Consider the following 27,774-nt stretch of genomic DNA (forward strand, 5'->3'; position numbering starts at 1 on the left):
GGCGTCCTGTCTCCCTGACGTACAGGAGACCACAATCGAGAGCATGGACACAGTAGACTAGGTGTTTGGATGTGCAGGAAAATCTCTGCTGGATGTGGAAAGATCCTTTGGGGCCTTGGATGGAGGTGAGCAGGGAGGTGTGGGTACAGGTTTTACACATTGTGCAGTGGCAGAGGAAGGTGCTGGGAATGCAGAGTAGTTGGTGGGGAGTGTGGACCTAACAAGGAAGTCATGGAGATATTAGTCTCTGCGGAACGTAGATAGGGGTGGGGAGGGAAATATCTTTGGTGGTGGGGTCTGATTGTAGGTGGCGGAAATGGTAGAGGATAATGCGTGTATCCAGAGATTAGTGAGATGAAAAGTGAGGATGAGGGGGGATTTCTACAAATGTTGCGGTTGGATGGGTGGTGTTCAACAGTGCAAGAAGTGAAGGAGATGTGCGGGAGGGCATTGTTGATCATATGGGAGGGAAAACTGCAGTCCTTGAAATAGGAGGCCATCTGTTGTTGGTTTGTTTTGTTTTATTATTGGTCTGGTGGCTGATTGCTCACTTTCCTTCCAGGGGAAGCAAGACATCATCTCCCTCACCCCAACATGCCAGTAACTTTCTGCACCTTGCTTCAGTCTTATCGCTTTCTTGAATACAGGAGCCACATTCATGATTTGCCAACCTGATGGGACCTTTCTAGAATCTAAGGAATTTTGAAAAAAAGAAAATAAAACTAAAGCATCTGCTATTTCAGCTGCTGCTTCTTTTAAGACCCTGGATGAAATACATCAGGACCTGGGGACTTGTCAGTGTTTAGTTCAAACAATTTTCTCAGTATCTTTTCCATGGTCAATGTAATTGATTTAAGTTCATTCCCTCTTCCACCTCCTGAATCACACTTATTTCTGATATGTTATTTGCATCCTCTATAATGAATACAGATAAAATACCTGTTCAATTCATCTGCCATTTCCTTATTTTCTGTTTTTATTTCCCCAAACTCGAAGTTTAGCAAACCAACATTCATTTTACAAAAACAAACATTTCTGGTGGAACTCAGCAGGTCTGGCAGTATCTGTGGGAAGAAAGCAGAGTTAACATTTTGAGATTGTGACTCTTCATCAGAACTGATGGAATCACCAACTCAAAAATATTAACTCTGCTTTCTTCTTATAGATGCTGCTAGACCTGTGAGTTTTGCCAACGATTTCTGTTTTGTTTCAGATCTCCAGCATCTGCAGTCTTTATTTTAGTGCAACACTCATTTTAGTTACTCTTTTTAAAGTATCTATGGAAAAAAAATTTTCTAGCCCTGTTCTCTTGAACAGTAATTTCCACCTCCTTATTAACCTTTAAGTCATCTACGATTAGATTAGATTCCCTACAGTGTAGAAACAGGCCCTTCAGCCCAACAAGTCCACACCGACCCTCCAAAGAATGACCCACTCCCCTCTGATTAGTGCACCTAACACTATGGGCAATTTACACCTGACCTGCACATCTTTGGACTGTGGGAGGAAATCCACACAGACACAGGGACAATGTACAAACTCCACACACAGTTGCCCAAGGCTGGAATTGAACCTAGAGTCTCTGGTGCTGTGAGACAGCAGTGTTGACCACTGAGCCACTGTACCACCCCACTGATGTTCTTTATTTTGTTTACATACTTCTCAACTGCCACTCACCTTTGCAGAATTTAACACTTTTTATTTCAATGTTATACTATATTTAATTACCTTATTTAGCCACAGATGGTACATCGTTCTCTTGGAGTTTTTCTTTCTCAAGAATATGTATTTTTCTGAGTATTCAGAAATGACTGCTTAAATGTCGGAGTGGGACCATTCGGGGCAGCCATTTTGGCACAAGCGATTTGGTGCGGCCTGTTTGGCGCAGCCCATTTTGCCGCAGACCCATTTAGGCGCAGAACTATTTCGGCGCAACTCATATTTATTCTTTTTCAGGCTTAGTTAAAAACATTAAAGAAAGCAACAAAAATAAAAATAGTGTTTATTCTCTTTAGTAAAAATGTTAAAAAGAAGAAAAGAAATAAGTTAATTATGAAAAATCTAAAATATGACGTTTATTCAAAATTATGGGCAATTCCTCGTAAATACTCAACATAATTTCTCTCACTAAATCTTCTTACGAGTGTTTGTATTCTAGTGTCTGCTTCCCTGAATTTCTTTCCCTGAAGTTCAAAGTCACAGCTGATAATATCAGGGCGGCATTCAGGCTGTATTTCCGGAACCATTTCAAATAATTTATCATATGTTGTTCGTAACTTATTTGGGAGTAAAGCATACAACAGTGGGAATGCACATTTATGTATTTCCCCTGAAATAACATAAACTTGTGAAAATAGAGGTGGGGAAATTTTGAATGTTCCATCAACATATAACTTTTTTGATTGTTTCAGAAACTCGGCATTCCTTTTTCTTCCAAATGTAAGAATTCTGCAGAGGGTGCTACTGCTGTCGGCTAGTAAAAATTGTTCTTCATTATATTCATTAGCAGAATAAGTTTTAAACCTATCTGGATGGCACGATATTCCATTGAAATTAAAGAAATTCAGGGAAGCAGACGCTAGAATACAAACACTCATAAAAAGATTTAGTGAGAGAAATGATGTTTGGTATTTACAAGGGATTGCCCATAATTTTGAATAAACATCATATTTTAGATTTTCGTAATTAACTTATTTTTTTTTTCTTTTTAACATTTTTACTAAACAGAATAAACATTATTTTTATTTTTACTGCTTTCATTAATGTTTTTAACTAAGCCTGAAAAGGAATAAATATGAGTTGCGCCGAAATAGCTCTGCGCCTAAATGGGTCTGCGGCAAAATGGGCTGTGCCAAACAGGCCGCGCCAAATCGCTCATGCCAAAATGGCTGCGCCGAATGGTCCTAAACCCCTTAAATGTCTACCACCATACCTACACTGACCTATCCTGTAACCTAATTTTCAAGTTGATTTTAGCCAGCTCTGTTTTCATGCGCTCATAACTGCTGTCATTTAGGTTTTAAAAAACTAGTCTTAGATTGTCTCCTCTCCTTCAATCTGAATATGATGCTCAGTGGTTTTAAGTGCACTTGCATACCTTCACTCCTTATGGACCGGACCAGACCAGGACACCGCCAACTCCAATCAACTCCCCCCCCCCACCCCCACCATATATTAAGGAGATAGCCTCGACCCTCATCATATATCTCTTTAAAATGCAGTGTAAGGTTCTGTGATTTAGATGGGATATGACTGGTGCACTACTAAGCTTTAATCAAAAATACTTTGTTCTTACAACACAGTTAAAATAAAAGAAGAATTGGCGTAACTTTACTCTATTGAAATACTTAACAAGACAACGTATTATTTACCCACTAATCATCAACTGTTCCAATATAGGCAGCTTCCCATAAACACACCTTTGGCAAAGGCAATTTTCAGCAACACGGTTATTATTTTCACATACTCCAGCAACACAAAACTCAAACTTACACCTCCAAGAGCCAGCAAAACCCACTAACTAAAAGGAAACCAAAATCCTTTTCGGTTTGTGTGAGCCTGACCTCACTGACTTATGGTTCTTTTGTCTTACTTTAAAAAAAACACCCAGGGACAATTTAAAACTGTTTACCAACTGCCTCTCTGGAGGAAACATTTCAGCACCACTTAATAACATCCTTCTGCAAGTGAAACAGAACATCTCTCTGAAAGATACAGTATATTTGGGGCAGCATGGTGGCACAATGGTTAGCATTGCTGCCTCACAGTGCTAGAGACCTGGGTTCAATTCCCATCTTGGGCAACTGTCTGTGTGGAGTTTGCACATCCTCCCTGTGTCTGTGTGGGTTTCCTCCCACAGTTAAAAGATGTCTAGGGTAGGTGAATTGGCCATGCCAAATTGCCTGTAGAGTTTGGAGGGGGGGGGGGGGGGTTGGTGTGGACTTGTTGGGCCTAAGGGCCTGTTTCCACACTGAAAGTAATCTAATTTCTAAAACATGTCAACCAGATCTAATACATCCTGCTCTTTGGTTGGATCTGAAATATTTAGTTTTAAGAAACTATCCTGAAGATACTCCATGAACTCATAATCCAGGCTACCTTTGCTAATTTGATTCATCCAATGTAGATTAAAATCACCCATGATTAAAGCTGTATATTTCTCACCAGTCTCCATTATTTTTCCCTCTTTGTCCCAAATTCTATAACGTGGTTAACATTAGGTGCCTATATTCCACTTCAAATATCAATTTCTTACCTTTACTGTTTCTTATCTGTTATTCAGACTAATTCTACATCATGATCTCCCGAACTTTGGTCATCTCTCTCCATTGTAATAAGGCCAACTTTAATTAACTACCTTTTGTTCTGTATTTCTATGATATTTGTGACCTCTAGCCTTATCTGCTGGTGCTCTCTTAGGTTTACACACTGTTCCTTCCTGTCACATTCTGATCATCCTTTCCCTTTTTGCCATCTTGTTCTCTTTCCTCGTTTACACTATTCAATTTACCATATCTTCCCAAACTAGATTCTCCACTCCCTACCATTTAGCTTAAAAGTCTTTGTGCCACCCTAGCTGTATGACTCACCAGAACACTTCTATCAGCACAGGGCAAGATGATTCCATAAAGATACAGCTCACATTTCCCTGAGCTAGTGCCAATGCTCCATGAAACAAAACTCATTTCTCTCACACTTCCTTTGAACCAGATTTTTGACACTAACAAAAACAAAGTGCTGGAGAAACTCTGCAGGTTGGCTAACATCTGGAGAGAGATTAGCAGAGTTGGCTTTGAGTCAAGTGATCCTTAATCAGAACTGAACAGATGTCATCACAGCCTCCCAACATATGATACCAAGTTAATGACCCCCATGCTTGCTGTCTCAGTGTCTTCAGCTTGGGGTCTAACTCATAATCACTAGCTCAAGTTGCAGACTTAACATATTTGGCAATAGATCACACTGTTGTCCAGAGATCCCACCTTCTGCACTTATAAGACATGATATATACCCTGTCATGTTTACTGTCTTAATTAAATAATTAGTCGATTTCTTAAAATGCTTCATCTCATAACCACCTTCTGTACTAATTTAAATAATGTAAGCCTTACAAATTAAGATTAAACTAAATAATAGAATTGTTAGTTCCTGATTTACCCTCTGCTAGTGTCTCTTCATTAGTAGTTAGATATTTAAGGGTTAATTAAAAAGTTTACATTTTTCTAAATTCCATCATTTTGCACACATTGCCTCACAGCAATTACTCACCAACTAATCAACTCAGAACTTTCTCTTGATGGTATGATTCATGTATTTTGCCCCCCAAGCTCAGTACGCTCCTGGACTTCCCACTCCTATCTTCCTCTCTCCTGGAAGGTACTTGCTACAGACTTTGCTCCTTAGACTGATGTTATCCAGTCCCTGGTCTGTGTATGCCTGCAGGTCCACTCCTATCTGTCGCTCTCCCAAAATAGAAGTTTTTTTAATGTCTCAGCATTAAATATAATTTTATAACTAACTACATAATTCTCTACCTTTCAACCAATTTCTGACAATTCTACATACTTATTGTCAAGCAAACATCCACGTTCAAGTTCTCATCATGATTAATGAACAATTATTAGGAATACCAATATTCCAAAGTTCCAAATTCCAGGAGACTTCAACAACTGTCTTCTTCCCCTTATTTCCACTCATTATATCTCCCTATCCAAGATTATTTCTTGCTATCATACTTACTCTGTCTCTAACAAAGCTACCCCACCACTCTTTCATTCCCACATATCCCTGAATGTTTAGTTCCCAGCTATGTTTCTGTAATGATATGATGTGAAGGTGCTGGTGTTGGACTAGGGTGGACAAAGTTAAAAATCACACAACACCAGGTTATAGTCCAACAGCTTTATTTGGATGGACTACCTTTCAGAGCACTGCTCCTTCATCAGGTAGCTGTGGAGCAGGATTATAAGACAGAATTTATAACAAAAAGATCACAATGTCATGTATGTAACTGATACGAGATATTGAACAAACCTTGACTGCTGTTAAGTCTTTCATCCTTTGGAATGGGTTGCAGGTTTCAGTTCATTAATATGTAAATCCCAGAACTTCTTTCAAATCACATTCTCGAGATAACTTAAGGCTTTTGCGAGGGTATAGTCTGTCTGTATCCCCCAATCTTGAGGAGAAAGTGAGGTCTGCAGATGCTGGAGATCAGAGCTGGAAATGTGTTGCTGGATAAGCGCAGCAGGTCAGGCAGCATCCAGGGAACAGGAGAATCGACGTTTCGGGCATAAGCCCTTCTTCCTGAAGAAGGGCTTATGCCCGAAACGTCGATTCTCCTGTTCCCTGGATGCTGCCTGACCTGCTGCGCTTTTCCAGCAACACATTTCCTCCCCCAATCTTGAGTCAGACTGATTCTGTTTCCAAAATAGGAATCTATAAAATGTTACATGGATTGACTGTCTATGGATTGTGTGCTTTTTCAACAAAATAGAATGTATCTGCAATTACACTTCTGCAAATGATAATTCACCCCATAGACCAATATGTGTGTGAGAGAGACATTCTGAGAGAAACAGAGAGTGTGTGTCTACATGTGAGTGTGTGCACATGATTGTGAGTGCATGAGAATGTGTTTGCGTGTGTGTACCACTCGGGGGGGGGGTATATGTGTGTGTCTGCAAGACAGCGTGCGTATGAGAGGGTCTGTGTGAGATTGTGCATTTATGTGTATTTGTGTGAGAGTGTAGAATGTAGTGGGGTCACCTGTAGCATCACATGAACCAAAGGTCCTGGTTAATCCTGCTCCACAGCTACCTGATGGAGCAGTGCTCCAAAAGCTAGTACTTCCAAATAAACCTGTTGGACTGTAACCTAGCATTGTGTGATTTTTAACTCTGTAATGATAATAAGATCACCTTATTAACTTCTATTTAAGTAGTTAATTCATTTATTTTGATCCACATTCTATGTGGATTTAAGATAAGGGCTATTAATGTTGATTTATCATTTTTCCCTCTTTGACACTATTTGTTGTTTTCTATGTTTGCACACTAGCTCTTCCTGTTCCATTGTGGGTGTTGCTATCCAAATAGCTACCCTGCATCACTACCATACCTTTAAAACTATATTTCCCAAACTCTCTGCCCTTTAGTTTGAAGTACTCCCTACAGCCCTAGACATGTGAATTGTCAGGATACTGTTCCTAGCATGGGACAAGTGAAGCCCATCTTATCAGAACAGTTCTTTTACCCCATTACTAGTTTCGGTGTTCCACAAACTGAAATCCATTCCTCCCACACCAGTCTTGCAGCCATGCATTTAATTCCTTGACTTCTATTAATCCTATGCTAGGTTGTCCATGCCAGAGGCAGGAATCCCAATATTACTATCTGCTTTTTAGTTTAGCTCCTAACTGTTCTAATTCTTTAAGCAGAACTTACTTTCTAGTCCTTTCAATATTGTTGTTAGAAACATAGATGACAAGTAAATTCCTTCCCTCCCATTCCAAAGTTCCTCTTCAGCCACAGTCATAGAATGAGGAGATAGGAACTGGGCAAACAACACAGTCTTCAGGGCTCATGTTAATGTATATAACCCCTTTGTTCTACAGTCTCCTCCCATGACTACATTCCTATTTTCTACCCTCACTTGATTGGCTCCCTGTACCATGATGCTGTGGTCAGCACACTCATCCTCTCTGTAGTTCTCACTCTCATCTTGCAAGATCTTGCACAGCTTGCAAGAACTTTCCAATTGCTGAATAATTACAGATGCTGACATTCTTCAAATATTATCCTCTGGGTCTCTATATCTGCTTCACCTGCAGTTATACACTTCTGTCAGAATCTCAGATCAAATTTTAATCACCTACGATGATTAGGATGACCAACTCTTGTAGCAACATGTCCAGGTAACTGTTCACCTTCCTGATGTGGTTTAAGAAGCTTGCACTCCAGCTCTTCAACTCAAATCCAAAGTCTTTCGAGCTGTAAACACTTAAAATACTGTCTTTGCCCAAGATCACCTTGGTATCCAGCAGCTCCCCCAGCAGCAGCAACAACACACTACCCTTCCTGCCATCATTACCATATTTCATTTAATTTATTCATTAATTACTCTAGAATCCCTGCTGTGTACTACTTATCAGTCTGCTTCTTTTCCTATATCCATTTAACATTATGGTCTATGATATTCATCAGCTGCAGATCAGCCTCTCAATCTGTGTCTTCTATCCTCTTCCCCATTACTTCTCACTCTGGACACTTCTTGTGGTAAACCATAATAAGTATAGCTCTTTCCTCCCTTTCCCAAATTCCCATTTGACCCAAATTCCTAGACATACTTGCTGAATTTATCTAATCAGGCGATCTCTCCAGTCACACTGCCTGTGTTTTAAAATCCCTTTCTTATGTACAGCTGCTATGAGTCACATTTTAACTTCAGTGGTCAGCACCTCTTTTAGTAAAAGGGATTTCAAGTGCTTGATAGATAACTGCCACTGTTAGGTAGCTGCCTTTTTTAGTTGGCCTATTTATAGGTTATTTCGGAAGTTGACTTTGAAAGCGTCATTTCAATGAGTTGTCAAAGCTTGCTTCACATTTGCATCACTAAGACATTCTCCATTCGAAAAAAAATGCTTAAATAGAGACAGTGTGGAAAGCTGCACTTGAACAACTGTCTTGAAAAATATAATGGGGTCCATTGCCTATCCCATTAATAAAATGTGCTGACAAACACTTTCGTACTCAACCAGGCAGAAATAAACCATTAGACATAATCACTTAGCCATTGGGATCTTGGCTGAGAGAGGAATTCCTGGCCATGATCTACTTAAGTTCCTATTTGAATGCATTAGCCATGACCATATTTAGATCACTGGGCAGTTGAAGACAGATGGTCACGTGCCTTTTGTATGTTTAAACATATAGAAGAGGGTACACGAGATGCTAAAGAAATATGCACCTGAGTGAGTTCCTTCCATCTGGCAAGTTTAGAATCCTGCTCTTGATTGTGATATCCAAGTATCACAATCATAAATTTTAGAAAGTATTCAAACCAATGCCAGTGTTTCCTGAAGAACAGATGCATTTTCCATTTACATCTCAAAATTGGCTCATTGCTGAAAGCGTTAGTGTGGCAAGGTGGTTCATAGCACCAGGGACCTGGATTCAATTCCAGCTTCCAGCAAACGTGGAGTTTGCACGTTCTCCTTGTGTTTGCGTGGGTTTCTTCCCACAATCCAAAGGTGTACAGGTTAGGTGAATTTGCCATACTAAATTACCCATAGTGTTAGATGCATTAGTTAGAGATAAATGTAGGGGGAATGGGTTACTCTTCGGAGGGTCAGTGTTGACTAGTTGGGCTGAATGGTCTGTTTCCACACAGTAGCTAATCTAATCTAAACAACTAAACAACTAAGCCATTCAAGTCACCAACCTTCAAGAACCAAATTCCCCTTTATTTTACCGGACTTCAAATTACGTAACCTATCTTCCCACTCTGTAATCTGTTTTTGTGTATGAGAGAGATTGATTTTGTTATTTTACTTAAAACTAAAGATTAAATAAAACTATCCTCTTTTACTTTTAAAAGCTCAAAAAATTTGTTTTATTGAGTCTTTAATGGTCATAGCACATAAACAATTAAACACTCACAGAACTGGCAAGTATATTCATTTCCTTTAAAAAATGGTTGCAGTCAAATGAGAAGAGGGAAGAGAGGGGAGCTGTTCAATGTCTCCTCATCTGACCATAACAGGAGCCTTACATTGGAAAAGAAGGGGCTAGGTGTCATAAAATAGACAGCTATTGGCAAAATTTCAGTACATGAGATCCTTTATTAGTGTTGTTGAAATAAGCCATATAGTGAAACTCCTATTGCTGTACAAAGCTGCCAGTCACCAAACAATGGAGACACCATCTTATGATGGAGGAACCCGTCCTTTAACATAGAGCCTACCTTAGTAGTAAATGAGCTAGCCCCAACAAAATGGTTAAAAATCTGATCTTTTTGGAGGTTCTGAGCATCAGTTCCATTTGTCCAGAGAAAAAATGCAGTTTCATTCTTCAGTAGTCGGGACTGCAATAGAAAACTAAGTGAATTTATCTATATATAAAATGGCAATACAAGTGCATATGTTGTTATTAATATATTGTTTCATAGTGCACTAATTATGTTGATGCACAATACTTATTTTCATATTAATTTATGTGATGTATGCATCTCTAAAAAAGCTAGCATTTATTGTCCTAACTGCCCTAACCAACTACCCCTAAATGACCTACAGAAGGTGGTGGTAAGCTGCCTTCTTGAAACACTGAAGTTCATGTTGTTAGGTACACTTGCGGTGCTGTTTAGCACGGATGTCCAATACATTATGCAGAATTTTCCAAGTAGTGTGATTTCATGCCTTTTTACAACTGTAGCTTTTCAATCCACTGATAAAATGCTGTTTATTTTCAGCAAACATTGCACTTAGGTGAATCTGCAATGCACCTTTTCTATGCTTTTATATTCTTATTAGAAATAAATACATGAAATATAATTTATCTGCCACCATTTCATTCCATTTATTGACCCAATTTTTTGGAGATTCTGTGATGCAGTGAGAGCCAAAGCTCTAGGCTATGATCATAACACAGCCAACTAGGGTGCTGATTATCAATCCATAAATCCTTCCCACATGCCGAGGGCAGGGGGTAAGAGAAGAGATTTTCCGAGTCAACCAGAACCACGTATAGGAGATGCAACATAACATCCTCTCCATGTTTAAAGAATCCAGCACAGGTATCTGCCATGAGCAAGTATCATCCTCATTCTCAGGGACTACCACACACAATGGGGTGGCATGGTACCTCAGTGGTAGCACTGCTGTCTTACAGTGCCAGGACCCAGGTTGGATTCGAGCCTTGGGTGACTGTGTGGAATTTGCACATTCTCCCTGTGTCTATGTGAGTTTCTTCCGGGTGCTCCAGTTTCCTCCCACAGTCGAAACTTGTGCAGATTTGGTGGATTGGCTACGTTAAGTTGCTCATAGTGTTCGGGGTTGTGCAGGCTGAATGGGTTAGCCATAGGAAATGCAAGGTTACAGGGTAGATGGTTGGGGCTGATTGGGATGCTCTTCAGAGGGACGATGTGAACTTGATGGGCCGAATGGCCTAATTCCACACTGTAGGGATTCTATGTTCTATGAACTATGCATTTTTCCCAGGAATGTGAGGGAGTGCATTTAACTGATCAATATTCAGTTGTTCTGACATGATTTCCCTGTTTATTTCCAGGGGCAGCATTTTGATATCCCCAAACTTGGTGCACCATCCCACCCCAAACTAATCAAAACAGATTGCCTTGCTGTCATAAATATTTCAACTACCCAACCCCACTATCAGTCAAGATAAATTGATACACTATATTCAGTAAGTTGAAGTTTCATCTTGCTAATCCTAGTCTGTCTAAAATAGATAGCAGCAGTGCTATCTAGTCAGCATGTGGTAACCAATTCCTACCAATTGCAGGTCACTACATTGTCACCAAATAAAAATAAAAATTAACATTTTTTGCTTTTGGTGACATGGTCTTCCTGTTTCCATTAACACTGCAGTAAGTGCCTCAATTATCCCAAAATTGACCATTTTGCTATCATTTTGTTAGCATTTTCCAGCACTAAAGTTGACAATAAAGTTAAAATAATATGCAAATTGCACTAACCGTGATGTTATAGATATTATCTGGTTCATCAGAGTTGTCTTTATCATCACCCAGTTTATCTGTGATATAAAATAAAACAATTATAGACAAATGTTAATCTCACTTACATACATACATCAGCTTTGAATATGGAATACTGAAATGAACTATAATACTTCACATGAAAAGGTGCTAGATTTGAGAGGCGCAGTTGGGCAGGTGTTGGGTGCCGCTGCTGTAAAATTGGGGAGCATGCTATGGATGTTGTTCCTATTGCCGACTCATTTTGGAGGTCTTTGGCAGTGCTGCCGCTCCCCCATAGTCCACCCTTCCCCTTCCTCCATCTTCCAATTCAGGTCATAATGTTGCCACTTAGGGTGCTCCATCCTGCTGCCTTTGGATTAACCCATGGTTGGAGAGGCCCATGGTTGGAGAGCCCAGGCCAACCCCAAACACTATGGAAGCCACCAGCTTGTCAAGATTGAGGATGGTCATTGGAGGCCCCTTCCCAAAGGTCGTTTCAGGATTATGTTACCCTTCCTCGCTGGCATTCCACCTTAGCATCTTACCCTCCTTAGGGCTCTCACCAGGTCAGCCTGAAACAGCCCCCTCAACCCACCACTTCCCTTTGCATTTAATTGCATCAATGATCCTGGTTATGCTCTTCCAGGTCATTTAATTGGTCGGTAGCTCTTTGAGATGGGACGTACCCACCCAACACCCCACTCCCCCAGGTGAGGTTGGAAAACCTATCTCAAACCAATTATATATCTGACATAATCAACAGGAGTAGGCCATTCAGCCTTTTGAGCCCACTTTATCATTCAGTGAGATTATGTTTAACCTTCTACTGCAATACCATTTTCCTGCACTATGCCATATCCCTTGACGATCTTAATATGTAGAAATCTATCAGTCTCAGTATTATTAATGAGCTCTTCTTCATTCACAAGAGTAAATTAAAAATAGTCAATTCCCTAGTTGGGTCCGCAATGTACTACTCCTGGAAACTATCCTGCAACCATTCCAAGAATTCATCTTCCATAAATTAATACGAATTAAGCTTGCCACTCTATGGGTTAGTTGAATTCTCTCATGATTATTATATTACCTATGTTACACTCATCTCTAAGTTCCTGATTTATACCATGACTTAGATAATCACTGCTGATTTGTGCCCTTTCAACAACCAACTCCAAGATTTTCTGCCTGCTTTATGGCTGTTAAATGACTACAGGGCAAGATGGCCAAGTGGGCCGGCTCTTGCATCTAATTTTAATGTCATGGATGGTGTCCCACTCCTTGAAGACAGCCCAAGGGAAATCTATTGTCTCTTTCAGAGAATTTCAAGACTATTCATTTGAAATAGATTTCATACAACACAAAGTAGAATGATTTTCCTAAAATTCAACATTTAATTGGCATAACAATGGTCACAGGCTCCATTGGTTGCTCAATGAGTTTGCCCATGCAGTCCAGGAAGGTTCCACATTAGATTCTTGGATTATGTCAAGTTAACTGATCTCAGTTAGGGTTGCTTCAATGCTTCTGAGTTGGAAAGAACAAGAATAGTTAGGTGTCCTACTCCTGATCACAGCTTCTGCTTGAATTGAGTGTGTACAAAAGATGGTGAAGACGGGATTTGCTCTGATGTTCCCTACAACTGAAACACCAAGTTTAGCAAGCAAATAATGTTTACTTTGATGAAGCAATGAAGCCATTGCCAACAAATAATTAATTCCTTCAAATAGGAAAACATGGAAGACTGTCATGGTGGGAAAGCAAATATTCAAAAAAAGTTCACAAAAAGTACTTTGAATGTCTCGTGTTAACAATATTAAATGCACAGGCAAGTGTAAGACCATCCTTTCATTGTGTCTGACAGGAGTGAGAAATAGAGTTAATGTTCCGAGTTCAATATTAATTTTTTTCTGTTCTGAAACATCATTTCTTTCGTTGCATTATGTGTACAGGATTCATTGTACGTGACTATGTGCCGGCTGCAATATTGAGTCGTAAAGTCAGAGAGAAGTACAGCACAGAAACAGACCCTTCGGTTCAACTCGTCCATGCCGACCAGATATCCCTAACCTAATCAAGTCCCATTTTCCAGCACTTGGCCATATCCCCCTCAACCCTTTCTATTCATATACTCATCCTTTTAAATATTGTAATTGTACCAGCCTCCACCACTTCCTCTGGCAACTCATTCCATTTTTGCACCCCCTTCTGTTTGAAAAAGTTGCCCCATTTGTCCCTTTTACATCTTTCCCCTCTCACCCTAAACCTTTGCCCTCCAGTTCTGGAATCCCCCACCCCAGGGAAAAGACTTTGTCTATTTACCCTATCCATGTCCCTCATGATTTTATAAACCTCTATAAGGTCACCCTCAGCCTCCGACGCTCCAGGGAAAACAGCTTTTCAGGCTTTCCTTGTTGCTCAAATCTTCCAACTCTGGCAACATCCTTGTAAATCTTTTCTGAACCCTTTCAAGTTTCATAATATCCTTCCGACAGGAAGGAGACTAGAATTGTGCGCAATATTCCAAAAGTGGCCTAACCAACATCCTGTACAGCTGCAACATGACCTCCCAACTCCTGTACTCAATACTCTGACCAATAAAAGAAAGCATACCAAATTCCTTCTTCACTATCCTATCTACCTGCAATTCTACTTTCAAGGAACCATGAACCTGCACTCCAAGGTCTCTTTGTTCAGCAACACACCCTAGGACCTTACAGTTGAGTAAAGTCCTGCTCTGATTTGCTTTTCTGAAACGCAGCACCTTACATTTATGTAAATTAAACTCCATCTGCCACTCCTCAGCCCATTGACCCATTCGATCAAGATCCCGTTGTACTCTGAGGTAGCCTTCTTCGCTGTCCACTACAACTCCAATTTCATCTGCAAACTTACTAACTATACTTCCTACGTTCACTCTAAATCATTTAAATAAATGAGAAAACGTAGTGGACCCAGCATCGATCTTTGTGGCACTCCACTGGTCACAGGCCACCAAATTTGCACCAGATTATCCAGAAAACACCATATGATCTTTCAGCTAGATATGATAGTGATTTCATGTGAAATAAATATGAGATCAATATATTGTTTCTACAAGATAGTGCAATGTGGCACAATGCTGAAAAATGTGTTGCTGGAAAAGCGCAGCAGGTCAGGCAGCATCCAGACGTTTCGGACATAAGCCCTTCTTCAGGAATGAGGAGGGTGTGCCAAGCAGGCTAAGATAAAAGGTAGGGTAGAGGGACTTGGGGGAGGGGCGTTGGGAATGCGATAGGTGGAAGGAGGTTAAGGTGAGGGGGTGGCGACGGAGAGGTCGGGAAGAAGATTGCAGGTCAAGAAGGCGGTGCTGAGTCCGAGGGTTGGGACTGAGATAAGGTGGGAGGAGGGGAAATGAGGAAGCTGGAGAAATCTGCATTCATCCCTCGTGGTTGGAGGGTTCCTAGGCATAAGATGAGGCACCCCTTCCTCCAGGCGTCGTGTTGCCATGGTCTGGCGATGGAGGAGGCCAAGGACCTGCATGTCCTTGGCGGAGTGGGAAGGGGAGTTAAAGTGTTCCGCCACGGGGCGGTTGGGTTGGTTGGTGCCGGTGTCCCAGAGGTGTTCTCTGAAACGTTCCGCAATTAGGCGGCCTGTCTCCCCAATGTAGAGGAGGCCACATCGGGTCCACCGGATGCAGTAAATGATGTGTGTGGAGGTGCAAGTGAATTTGTGACGGATATGGAAGGTTCCCTTGGGGCATTGGAAGGAAGTAAGGGGGGAGGTGTGGGCGCAAGTTTTGCATTTCTTGCGGTTGCAGGGGAAGGTGCCAGGAGTGGAGGTTGGATAGGGGAGGGGTGTGGACCTGACGAGGGAGTCGCGGATGAGTGGTCTTTCCGGAACGGTGACAGGGGAGGGGAGGGAAATATATACTTGGTGGTGGGGTCTGTTTGGAGGTGGCGGAAATGATGAAGGATGATACGATTTATCTGGAGGTTGGTGGGGTGGTGGGTGAGGACCAGTGGGGTTCTGTCCTGGTGGCGATTGGAGGGGTGGGGTTCAAGGGCGGAGGTGCGGAAAGTGGAGGAGATGCGGTGGAGAGCATCATCAATCATGTCTGAGGGGAAATTGCGGTCTTTGAAGAAGGAGGCCATCTGGGTTGTTTGGTATTGGAATTGGTCCTCCTGGGAGCAGATGCGGCAGAGGCAAAGGAATTGGGAATATGGGATGGCATTTTTACAGGGGGCAGGATGGGAGGAGGTGTAATCTAGGTAGCTGTGGGAGTCGGTCGGTTTATAGTAAATGTCCGTGTTGAGTCGGTCGCCTGAGATAGAAATGGAAAGGTCTAGGATGGGGAGGGAGGAGTCTGAGACGGTTCAGGTAAATTTGAGGTCGGGGTGGAAGGTGTTAGTAAAGTGGATGAACTGGTCAACCTCCTCATGGGAGCACGAGGCAGCGCCGATACAGTCATCGATGTAGCAGAGGAAAAGGTGTGGGCTGGTGCCAGTGTAGCTGCGGAAGATGGACTGTTCCACATATCCAACGAAGAGGCAGGCATAGCTGGGGCCCATGCGGGTGCCCATGGCTACTCCTTTGGTTTGGAGGAAGTGGGAGGATTGGAAAGAGAAGTTGTTCAGAGTGAGGACCAGTTCAGTCAGTCGAAGGAGGGGGTCAGTGGAAGGGTACTGGTTGGGTTGGCGGGAAAGGAAGAAGCGGAGGGCTTTGAGGCCTTCGTGATGGGTGATGGAGGTGTATAGGGACTGGATGTCCATGGTGAAGATAAGGCGCTGGGGGCCGGGGAAGCAAAAATCAAGGAGGAGGTGGAGGGCGTGGGTGGTGTCCCAAACGTAGGTGGGGAGTTCTTGGACTAAGGGGGACAGGACCGTGTCGAGGTATGCAGAGATGAGTTCGGTGGGGCAGAAGCAGGCTGAGACAATGGGTCGGCAGGGGCAGGAGGTAGAAACGGGCGGTGTGGGGTTGTGGGACTATGAGGTTGGAGGCGGTGGATGGGAGATTCCCTGAGGTGATGAGGTTATGGATGGTCTGGGAGATGATGGTTTGGTGGTGTGAGGTGGGGTCATGGTCAAGAGGGCAGTAGGAGGAGGTGTCCACGAGCTGGCGTTTAGCCTCAGCAATGTAAAAATCAGTGCGCCAAACTACCACGGCGTCTCCCTTGTCTGCCAGTTTGATAGTGAGGTTGGGGTTGGAGCGGAGGGAGTGGAGGGCTGCACATTGCGAGGGTGAGAGGTTGGAGTGGGTGAGAGGGGTGGACAGGTTGAGGCGGTCAGTGTCGCGGCAGCAGTTGGCTATGAAGAGATCGAGGGCGGGTAAGAGGCCAACACGCGGTGTGGCAGGTGGATGGGGTGTGTTGGAGGCGGGAGAATGGGTCGTCAAAGGGTGGGCGAGAATCCTGGTTGAAGAAGTGGGCGCGGAGGCGAAGGCGGCGGAAGAAATGCTCGATGTCTCGCCGTGTGTTGAACTCGTTAATCCGGGAGCGTAGGTGGATGAAGGTGAGGCCTCTGCTGAGGACTGTTCTTTCATCCTCAGAGAGGGGGAGGTCTGGAGGGATGGTGAAAATACGGCAGGGCTGGGAGCTAGGACCTGGTGTGTGGCTGGAGCTGGGCGTGGGGGGCAGGGTTAGGTGTGGAGGCGGAGTTAGGCATGTGGGTGGAGTTGGGCGTGGTGGCGGAGTTGGGCAAGGGAGCGGGGTTGGGCATGGGGGCAGAGATCGCAATGGGGGTGGAGATCAGCGTAGGGGTGGAGTTAGGCGTTAGGCGTGCACCTGCATGGGCCCCAGCTTTGTCTGCCTCTTCGTCGGATATGTGGAACAGTCCATCTTACGCAGCTACACTGGCACCAGCCCCCACCTTTTCCTCTGCTACATCAATGACTGTATCGGTGCTACCTTATGCTACCACGAGGAGGTTGACCAGTTCATCCACTTTTCTAACACCTTCCACCCCGACCTCAAATTTACCTGGACCGTCTCGGACTCCTCCCTCCCCTTCCTAGACCTCTCCATTTCTATCTCGGGCAACCGACTCAACAAGGACATTTACTATTGACCGACTCCCACAGCTACCAAGATTACACCTCCTCCCACCCTGCCCCCTGTAAAAACACCATCCCACATTCCCAATTCCTTCGCCTCCGCTGCATCTGCTCCCAGAAGGACCAATTCCAATACCAAACAACCCAGATGGCCTCCTTCTTCAAAGACCGCAATATCCCCTCAGACGTGGTTGATGATGCTCTCCACCGCATCTCCTCCACTTCCCGCTTCTCCGCCCTTGAACCCCGCCCCTCCAATCGCCACCAGGACAGAACCCCACTGGTCCTCACCTACCACCCCACCAACCTCCAGGTACATCGTATCATCCTTCATCATTTCCACCACCTCCAGACAGACCCTACCACCACGGATATATTTCCCTCCCCTCCCCTATCAGCATTCTGGAAAGACCACTCATCCGCGACTCCCTCGTCAGGTCCACACCCCTCCCCTATCCAACCTCCACTCCTGGCACCTTCCCCTGCAACTGCAAAAAATGCAAAACTTGCGCCCACACCTCTCCCCTCACTTCCCTCCAATGCCCCAAGGGATCCTTCCATATCCGTCACAAATTCACTTGCACCTCCACACACATCATTTACTGCATCCGGTGCACCCGATGTGGCCTCCTCTACATTGGGGAGACAGGCCGCCTAATTGCGGAACGTTTCAGAGAACACCTCTGGGACACCGGCACCAACCAACCCAACCACCCCGTAGCGGAACACTTTAACTCCCCTTCCCACTCTGCCAAGGACATGCAGGTCCTTGGCCTCCTCCATCGCCAGACCATGGCAACATGACGCCTGGAGGAAGAGTGCCTCATCTTCCGCCTAGGAACCCTCCAACCACGAGGGATGAATGCAGATTTCTCCAGCTTCCTCATTTCCCCTCCCCCCACCTTATCTCAGTCCTAACCCTTGGACTCAGCACCGTCTTCTTGACCTGCAATCTTCTTCCCGACCTCTCTGCCGCCACCCCTCTCCGGCCTATCACCCTCACCTTAACCTCCTTCCACCTATCTCATTCCCAACGCCCCTCCCCCAAGTCCCTCTAGCCTACCTTTTATCTTAGCCTGCTTGGCAAACCTTCCTCATTCCTGAAGAAGGGCTTATGTCCGAAACGTCGATTCTCCTGCTCCTTGGATGCTGCCTGACCTGCTGCGCTTTTCCAGCAACACATTTTTCAGCTCTGATTTCCAGCATTTGCAGTCCTCACTTTCTTCCAATATGGCACAATGTGTGGATCTTCTTGTAATTACTATACTTTATCTGTAGGATGCTGCATAGAAACCTGTGGTGAAATTTGTATTAGATTAAAGGAACCACACTGCAAGTCATTTCTATGTGATTGTTGTAACATCACTGGACAATTTCCTCCAGCTTTGTGATAAATTCCTACTTACCATCAAAATCGCAACCATCAGAATCGCCAACACCATCATCCATGTCATTTTCCCCGTTGATTAGCTTATCCTTTTTCTGAGGGCTCCTCGGGGGTTTAGGCACCTTCTTCTCTAACCACCCTCTGTTGCGTAGACTTTGTCGGATTAGTGGATATGGACCGTAGATAGTAAATATCCTTTTTAGCTAAGTCATGAGAATGTTTATCAATTACTTACTACTTACTGAAAATATACTTCTTATTCACTTTTTAAAACAGAAAACAATGCTAGCTCATAACATATCTCATTGCAGAGCCTAACTTATCCAAACAAACGAACAAATATTTCCTCTGCGCATCGCAGTGATTTTCACAGTTTCATTATGCATGTCATTCTATAGTGATGCTTTATTATGCCAATCATTTCTCTGACTATTCTGCAGTCGTTTTTAAGTAGATTTATCTTCAATTATATTAAGTATTTCAGAGCTGACAGAAAAATATAATTTCTATTTTTGTTTCACAGTTTCACTGCCAAAGTTTTTGGAATCTATGATAGAGCAGAAAGGAGAATCTGCACAGACTCCACAATACCCAGCAACCCACGAAACCAGTGTGAATCTTTCCTCACTAACATATTGCGCTTTCGGAGGAAGGTTGCAATTTTGGTATCATTTCGTAGCAAATGAAGGGGAAGTTTTATTGCCTGTAGGAACTAGGGATTGCATGTTTGATAAGTTGTGTGAGTGGCAAATACATGGCAGATGAAGTATAATGTAGATAACTATGAGGTTATCCACTTTGACAGCAAAAGCAGGAAGACATATTATTTCTGAATGTCCTCGTACACCAGTTGCTGAAAGTAAGTATGCAGGTACAACAGGCAATGAAGAAGATGAATGGTATCTTAGCCTTCAGTGAGAGGGTTTGAGTGCAGGGATGTCTTGCTACAATTGGTAGCTTTGGTGAGACCACATCTGGAGTACTGTGTCAATCTTGGTCTTCTTATCTGATGATGGATGTTCTGGCTGCAGAGAGAGTGCCACCAAGATTTACTTGACTGATTCCTAGAGTGGCAAGAATGGTGTTTGCAGAGGGACTGGATAAATGAGGACTATATTCACAGAGTTTAGAGGAATGAAGGGGGTGGTCTCAGAAAAACCTACATAGTTTGGGCGGCACAGTGGCTCAGTGGTTAGCACTGCTGCCTCACAGCGCCAGAGACCCAGGTTCAATTCCCACCTCAGGCAACTATCTGTGTGGAGTTTGCACATTCTCCCTGTGTCTGCGTGGGTTTCCTCCGGGTGCTCTGGTTTCCTCCCAGTCTAAAAATGTGCAGGTTAGGTGAATTGACCATGTTAAATTGCCCGTAGTGTTAGGTGAAGGGGTAAATGTAGGGGAATGGGTCTGGGTGGGGTTGCTCTTCGGAGGGTCGGTGTGGACTTGTTGGGCCGAAGGACCTGTTTCCGCACTGTAAGTAATCTAATCTAATTCTAACAGGACCAAACATATCAAATGTTCCTGATGACGAAGGAGTCCAGAATCATGAGCACACCAATCTAAGAATAGTGAAGTCAATGCAGGAGAGAGAGAGAGAGAAAGAAAGAAATTGACACTGCCCTTGCTGTTTGAATTCATATATCGCTGGACATTGGAGTGTATCTGGGAAATTTAACAAACAGTGAAATTCACAACTGATCTTTAAGGAACTGTTGGGAGAAGTTCACAGCACAGAATCAGATAAGTTAATTGTTTTAGGTGGCCTACAGAAAATCTGCAGTAGTGAGTAGAGTGGGTCCTTTCTTGATTATATGTTTTTAGAGATATGCCTCTTGATTAAACTTAAAATATAAGCCATAACTATTAATTTAACCTGGGGCAGTGTCTGTAGAGGAATAAGATGGCGTTATTGCTGGGTCTGTAGATTGTGAAGGAGCAAAAATGGCCGTTAGTAGAGTGATATGTGTTTCTTGTCAGGTGTGGGAGTTTAAAGAGAGTTTAAGAGTTACTGCGGATTATATCTGCCATAAATGCTATTGGATGCGAATCTTATCAGATCAAATAGATTGGCTGGAGAGACAGTTCGAAGCAATGAGGAATTTGCAACAACTATAGCATGTGATGGATGGCAGTTATAAGAAAGGGGAAAGTCTCAGATACAGTCACATAGATGGGTTAACTCCCGGAAAGATAAGAGAGGAGTCTTTTGTGGCGATATCCATTTCAAACAGGTATGCTGTTTTGGAAAATGTAGGGGGTGATAGATTCTCAGGGGAATGTAGCACGAACAGCCAAGTTTCTGGTATTGAGACTGGCTCTAATGCAACGAGGGGTACGTCAGGTTCCAAGAGATCAATTGTGTTAGGGAATTCTCTAGTCCGAGGTACAGACAGACGTTTCTGTGGCCAGCAGCGAAAAAACAGAATTTCAAGGATGTCTCAGAGAGGGTGCAGAATGTTCTCATGTGGGAGAGGAGCCACATTGGAACTAACGACATAGGAAGGGAAAAGGTTGAGATTCTGAAGGGAGATTACAGAGAGTTAGGCAGAAATTTAAAAAGGAGGTCCTCGAGAGTAGTAATATCTGGATTACTCCCGGTGCTACGAGCTAGTGAGGGCGGGAATAGGAGGATAGAGCAGGTGGATGCATGGCTGAGGAGCTGGTGTATGGGAGAAGGATTCACATTTTTGGATCATTGGAATCTCTTTTGGAGTAGAAGTGACCTGTACAAGAAGGACGGTTTGCACCTAAATTGGAAGGGGACTAATATACTGGCAGGGAAATTAGCTAGAGCTGCTCGGGAGGATTTAAACTGTAAGGTGGGGGCATGGGGGGTGGGACCCAGGGAGATAGTGAGGAAAGAGGTCAATCTGAGACTGGTACAGTTGAGAACAGAAGCGAGTCAAAAAGTCAGGGCAGGCAGGGACAAGGTAGGACTAATAAATTAAACTGCATTTATTTCAATGCAAGGGGCCTAACAGGGAAGGCAGATGAACTCAGGGCATGGTTAGGAACATGGGACTGGGATATCATAACAATTACAGAAACATGGCTCAGGGATGGGCAGACTGGTAGCTTAATGTTCCAGGATACAAATGCTACAGGAAGGATAGAAAGGGTGGCAAGAGAGGAGGGGGAGTGGCATCCTTGATAAGGGATAGCATTACAGCTGTGCTGAGGGAGGATATTCCTGGAAATACATCCAGGGAAATTATTTGGGTGGAACTGAGAAATAAGAAAGGGATGATCACCTTATTGGGATTGTATTATAGACACCCGAATAGTCAGAGGGAACTTGTTTCTTAATTTTCCCAGACGCACTCCGATGTCCAGTGATACATGAATTCAAAACAGCAAAGGCAGTAACTGTGCAGGTTCTCTCTCTCTCTCTGTCTCTCCTGCTCTGTCCTCACCATGTGCTTCCTTTGTCTGTTCTTCTCCCTTTTAAAACTGCTTTTTTTTCCCAAAGTTCCAAAACAATGCAACAGTAATTGCTGCTCCTGGAATTCGAGGAAATCACCTCCAACACCTAAAATACCTCAAAAAAAGGAGCAGCTGTGACAACCAGAAATTTTTCCCGTCCTCCATCTTGGATTACCCAGAATCCTTGTGGTAGGGGATTTTAACTTTCCAAACATAGACTGGGACTGCCATTGTGTAAAGGGTTTAGATGGAGAGGAACTTGTTAAGTGTGTACAAGAACATTTTCTGATTCAGTGTGTGGATGGACCTACCAGAGAAGGTGCAAAACTTGACCTACTCATGGGAAATAAGGCAGGGCAGGTGTCTGAGGTGTCAGTGGGGGAGCACTTTGGGGCCAGCGACCATAATTCTATTAGATTTAAAATAGTGATGAAAAAGGATAGACCAGATCTAAAAGTTGAAGTTCTAAATTGAAGAAAGGCCAATTTTGACGGTATTAGGCAAGAACTTTCAAAAGCTGACTGGGGGCAGATATTCGCAGGTAAAGTGACGGCTGGAAAATGGGAAGCCTTCAGAAATGAGATAACGAGAATCCAGAGAAAGTATATTCCTGGTAGGGTGAAAGAAAACGCTAGTAGGTATAGGAAATACTGGATGACTAAAGAAATTGAGGGTTTGGTTAAGAAAACGAAGGAAGGATATGTCAGGTATAGACGGGATAGATCGAGTGAATCCTTAGAAGAGTATAAAGAAAGTAGGAGTACACTTAAGAGGGAAATCAGGAGGGCAAAAAGGGGACATGAGATAGCTTTGGCAAATAGAATTAAGGAGAATCCAAAGGGTTTTTACAAATACATTAAGGACAAAAGGGTAACTAGGGAGAGAATAGGGCCTCTCAAAGATCAGCAAGGCGGCCTTTGTGTGGAGCCACAGAAAATGGGGGAGCTACTAAACGAGTATTTTCCATCAGTACTTACAGTGGAAAAGGATTTGGAAGATATAGAGTCTAGGGAAATAGAGGGTGGCACCTTGCAAAAAGTCCATATTAGAGAGGAGGAAGTGCTGGATGTCTTGAAATGCATAAAGGTGGATAAATCCCCAGGACCTGATCAGGTGTACCCTCAAACTCTGTGGGAAGCTAGAGAAGTAATTGATGGGTCTCTTGCTGAGTTATTTGTATCATTGATAGTCACAGGTAAGGTGCTGAAAGACTGGAGGGTGGCTAACGTAGTGCCACTGTTTAAGAAGGGTAGTAAGGACAAGCCAGGGAACTATAGATCAGCAAGCCAGACGTCGATGGTGGACAAGTTGTTGGAGGGAATCCCGAGGGACAGGATGTATATGTATTTGAAAAGGCAAGGACTGATTAGGGATAGTCAACATGGCTTTGTGCGTAGGAAATTATGTCTCACAAACTTGATTGAGTTTTTTGAAAAAGTAACAAAGAGGATTGATGAGGGCTGAGCAGTAGATATGATCTATATGGACTTCAGTAAGGCGTTTGACAAGGTTCCCCATGGGAGACTGATTTGCAAGGTTGGATCTCATGGAATACAGAGAGAACTAGCTATTTGGATACAGAATTGGCTTAAAGGTAGAAGACAGAAAGTGGTGGTGGGGGGTTGTTTTTCAGACTGGAGGCCTGTGACCAGTGGAGTGCCACAAGGATCGGTGCTGAGCCCTCTACTTTTTGTCATTTACATAAATGATTTGGATGTGAGCATAAGAGGTACAGTTGGTAAGTTTACAGATGACATCAAAATTGGAGGTGTAGTGGACAACAAAGAGGAATACCTCAGATTACAACAGGATCTTGATGAGATGGGCCAATGGGCTGAGAAGTGGCAGATGGAGTTTAATTCACATAAACGCAAGGTGCTACATTTTGGGTGCTACATATGATAAGGTCCTAGGGAGTGTTGCTGAACAAAGAGATCTTGAAGTGCAGGTTCATAGCTCCTTGAAAGTGGAGTTGCAGGTAGATAGGATAATGTAGAAGGCATTTGGTATGCTTTCCTTTATTGGTCAGAGTACAAAGTACAGGAGTTGGGAAGTCATTTTGCGGCTGTACAGGACATTGGTTAGGCCACTATTGGAATATTACGTGCAATTCTTATCTCCTTTGTATTGGAGTGCAGGTTCATAGCTCCTTGAAAGTGGAGTTGCAGGTAGATAGGATAGTGAAGAAGGCGTTTGGTATGCTTTCCTTTATTGGTCAGAGTATTGAGTACAGGAGTTGGGAGGTCATGTTGCGACTGCACAGGACATTGGTTAGGCCACTGTTGGAATATTGCATGCAATTCTGGTCTCCTTCCTATTGGAAGGATGTTGTGAAACTTGAAAGGGTTCAGAAAAGATTTACAAGGATGTTGCCAGGGTTGGAGAATTTGAGCTATAAGGAGAGGATGAACAGGCTGGGGCTGTTTTCCCTGGAGCATCAGAGGCTGAGGAGTGACCTTATAGAGGTTTACAAAATTATGAGGGGCATGGATAGGGTAAATAGACAAAGTCTTTTCTGTGGAGTTGGGGAGTCCAGAACTAGAGGGCATAGGTTTAGGGTGAGAGGGGAAAGATATAAAAGAGACCTAAGGGGCAACTTTTTCACACAGAGGGTGGTTCGTGTATGGAATGAGCTGTCAGAGGAAGTGGTGGAGGCTGGTACAATTGCAACATTTAAGAGGCATTTGGATGGGTATATGAATAGGAAGGGTTTGGAGGGATATGGGCCAGGTGCTGGTAGGTGGGACTAGATTGGGTTGGGATATCTGATCGGCATGAATAGGAAGGGGTTGGAGGGATATGGGCCGGGTGCTGGTAGGTGGGACTAGATAGGATTGGGATATCTGATCGGCATGGACAGGTTGGAACGAAGGGTCTGTTTCCATGCTGTACATCCAGAAAGCAGGTAACTGCAAGCCAGTCATAGGGAAGATGTTAGAAACTATTATCAAAGATGTTATAGCATGGCATTTAGAAAAATTCAAGGCAACCAGGAAGAGCCAATATGGTTTTATGAAAGGGAAATCATGTTTTTTTAGAAATGTATTGGCGTTGTTTAAGGAAGTATCATGCTGTCAGTAAAAGGGAACTTATGTACTGTACTTGGATTTCCAGATTTGATAAAGTGCCCCATCAAAGGTTATTGCAGAAAGCTTATGGTGTAGGCTGATAACATGTTGGCTTGGATAGATGAATGACAGCTAACAGGAAAGAGGGAAAATTTTAAATAGGTAATGTTCTAACTGGCAGGATGTAACCAGTGACATGGCACAGGGATTAGTGCTGGGGCCTCCACTTAATTCACTTTATACAAATGATTTGAATGACAAGCATGGTTGCTAAATTTCCTGATGACATAAAGATAGATATGAAAGTCAGTTGTGAAGCTGACATAAAAAACTTTTAAAGGGATATAGATAGATTAATTAAGTGAACAAAGATCTGGTAAATGAAGTAAATGCAGGAAAATGAGAAATTGTTGATTTTTGCTGGAAAAATACAAAAATAAACATATTATCCAAATGTTGAGAGATTGTAGTGCCTAGAGATGTAGAGGGATCCTGGTGTCCTTGAGCGTGAATTGCAAAAGTTTAGTATGCAGGTACAGCAAGGTATTTGGAAAGGTAATAGATTGAGATTGTGTATTGCAAAAGGGATGATACACATAAGTATGGAAGTTATGATTGTCATGTACAAGGCATTGGCGAGATCACATCTGGACTACTGTTTACACTATCGGTCTCCTTATTTAAGGAAGAACTTAAATGGATTGTAAAACGTTCAGAGAAACTTTACTAGAGTAATACCTGAAATGGGTGATTTCTCTTATGAGGAAAAATTTGAATGGCTAGGCTTGTATCCATTGGAGTTTTAGAGTAAGAGGTGACTTGATTCAAACATATAAGATCCTGTTTGAGGATTATCAAGCACTAGGAAGGAAATTGAAGTACAGGTCCTCAAGGGTCATAATCTCCGGATTACTGCCCGAGCCACGTGCCAATTGGCATAGGGATAAGAAAATTAGGAAAGTAAACACGTGGCTAAGGGGTTGGTGTAGGAAAGAGGGATTCCATTTCATGGGGCATTGGCATCAGTTTTGGAACCGGGGGGATCTGTACCATTGGGACGGTCTTCACCTGAACCGAACTGGTACCAATGTTCTAGCAAAGAGGATAAATAGGGTGGTCAGTAGGACTTTAAACTTCTGAGTTGGGGAGAAGGGAAAGTGAAAGCGACAGGGAGTATGGAGTTAAATGGAAAGATAAGCAGGAGAATAGCATGTATGCAGGTGGATTTAACCTTGAGGCAGATTAGGAATGCAACAAAAAGGAAGGATAACTTAGGACATCTTATGACTTCCAATATCTCTAATGATAAGAATGTTAGCATTAAGGCACTTTACCTGAATGCTCGTAGCATTCGTAACAAAGTAGATGAACTAACGGCACAGATCATCGTGAATGATTATGATGTGGTAGGCATCACAGAGACATGGTTGCAGGGGGTTCAGGACTGGCAGTTAAACATCCAAGGATTTACAACTTATCGAAAAGACAGGGAGGTGGGCAGAGGGGGTGGGGTGGCCTTGTTCGTTAAGAACAAAATTAAATCTATGGCACTGAACGACATAGGGTCGGATGATGCGGAGTCTGTGTGGGTGGGAATTGAGGAACCACAAAGGCAAAAAAACCATAATGGGAGTTATATACAGACCTCCTAACAGTGGTCAGGACCAGAGGCGCAACATGTACTGGGAAATAGAAAAGGCATGTCAGAAAGGCAAGGTCACAGTGATCATGGGGGACTTCAATATACAGGTGGACAAGATAATTAATGTTACCAGTGAATCCAAAGAAAGGGAATTCTTGGAATGCTGACAGGATGGCTTTTGGAACAGCTTGTCATGGAGCCCACAAGGGAACAGGCTATTTTTGACCTCATGCTTTGTAAAGAACCAGATTTTATAAAAGATCTTAAAGTAAGGGAACACTTAGGAATATGGTAGAGTTCAGTCTGCAGTTTGAAAGAGAGAAGGCAAAATCGGATGTAATGGTGTTACAGTTAAATAAAGGTAATTACGAGGGCATGAGAGAGGAACTGATGAAAATCGACTGGAAGCAGAGCCTAGCAGGGAAGACAGTAGAGCAAAAATGGCAGGTGTTTGTGGGTATAATTGAGGACACAGTAGAGGTTCATCCCCAAGAAAAGAAAGATTATCCGGGGAG

The 27,774-nt window shown here is 43.1% G+C and overlaps 1 protein-coding gene across 6 annotated transcripts in view; it reads right to left on the reverse strand.

Annotated features, from left to right (window-relative positions):
• Positions 1–27,774, reverse strand: part of LOC122558896 (tubulin tyrosine ligase 3-like) — a 71,576-nt gene that overhangs the window by 26,308 nt on the left and 17,494 nt on the right. For all 6 annotated transcript variants that reach the window (XM_087994170.1, XM_043707820.2, XM_087994171.1 and 3 more), the window contains 3 exons: positions 19,149–19,332; positions 11,713–11,771; positions 9,964–10,083 (listed from right to left, as the gene is read on the reverse strand). In XM_087994170.1, coding sequence (XP_087850296.1) covers positions 9,964–10,083; positions 11,713–11,771; positions 19,149–19,332 — 363 coding nt within the window. The remainder of the gene's footprint in view (positions 1–9,963; positions 10,084–11,712; positions 11,772–19,148; positions 19,333–27,774) is intronic.

The sequence above is a fragment of the Chiloscyllium plagiosum genome, unplaced genomic scaffold (assembly GCF_037043375.1).
Source record: "Chiloscyllium plagiosum isolate Xiang-an unplaced genomic scaffold, Cpla_swu_hap1 HiC_scaffold_14, whole genome shotgun sequence".
Taxonomy (NCBI): Eukaryota; Metazoa; Chordata; class Chondrichthyes; order Orectolobiformes; family Hemiscylliidae; genus Chiloscyllium; species Chiloscyllium plagiosum.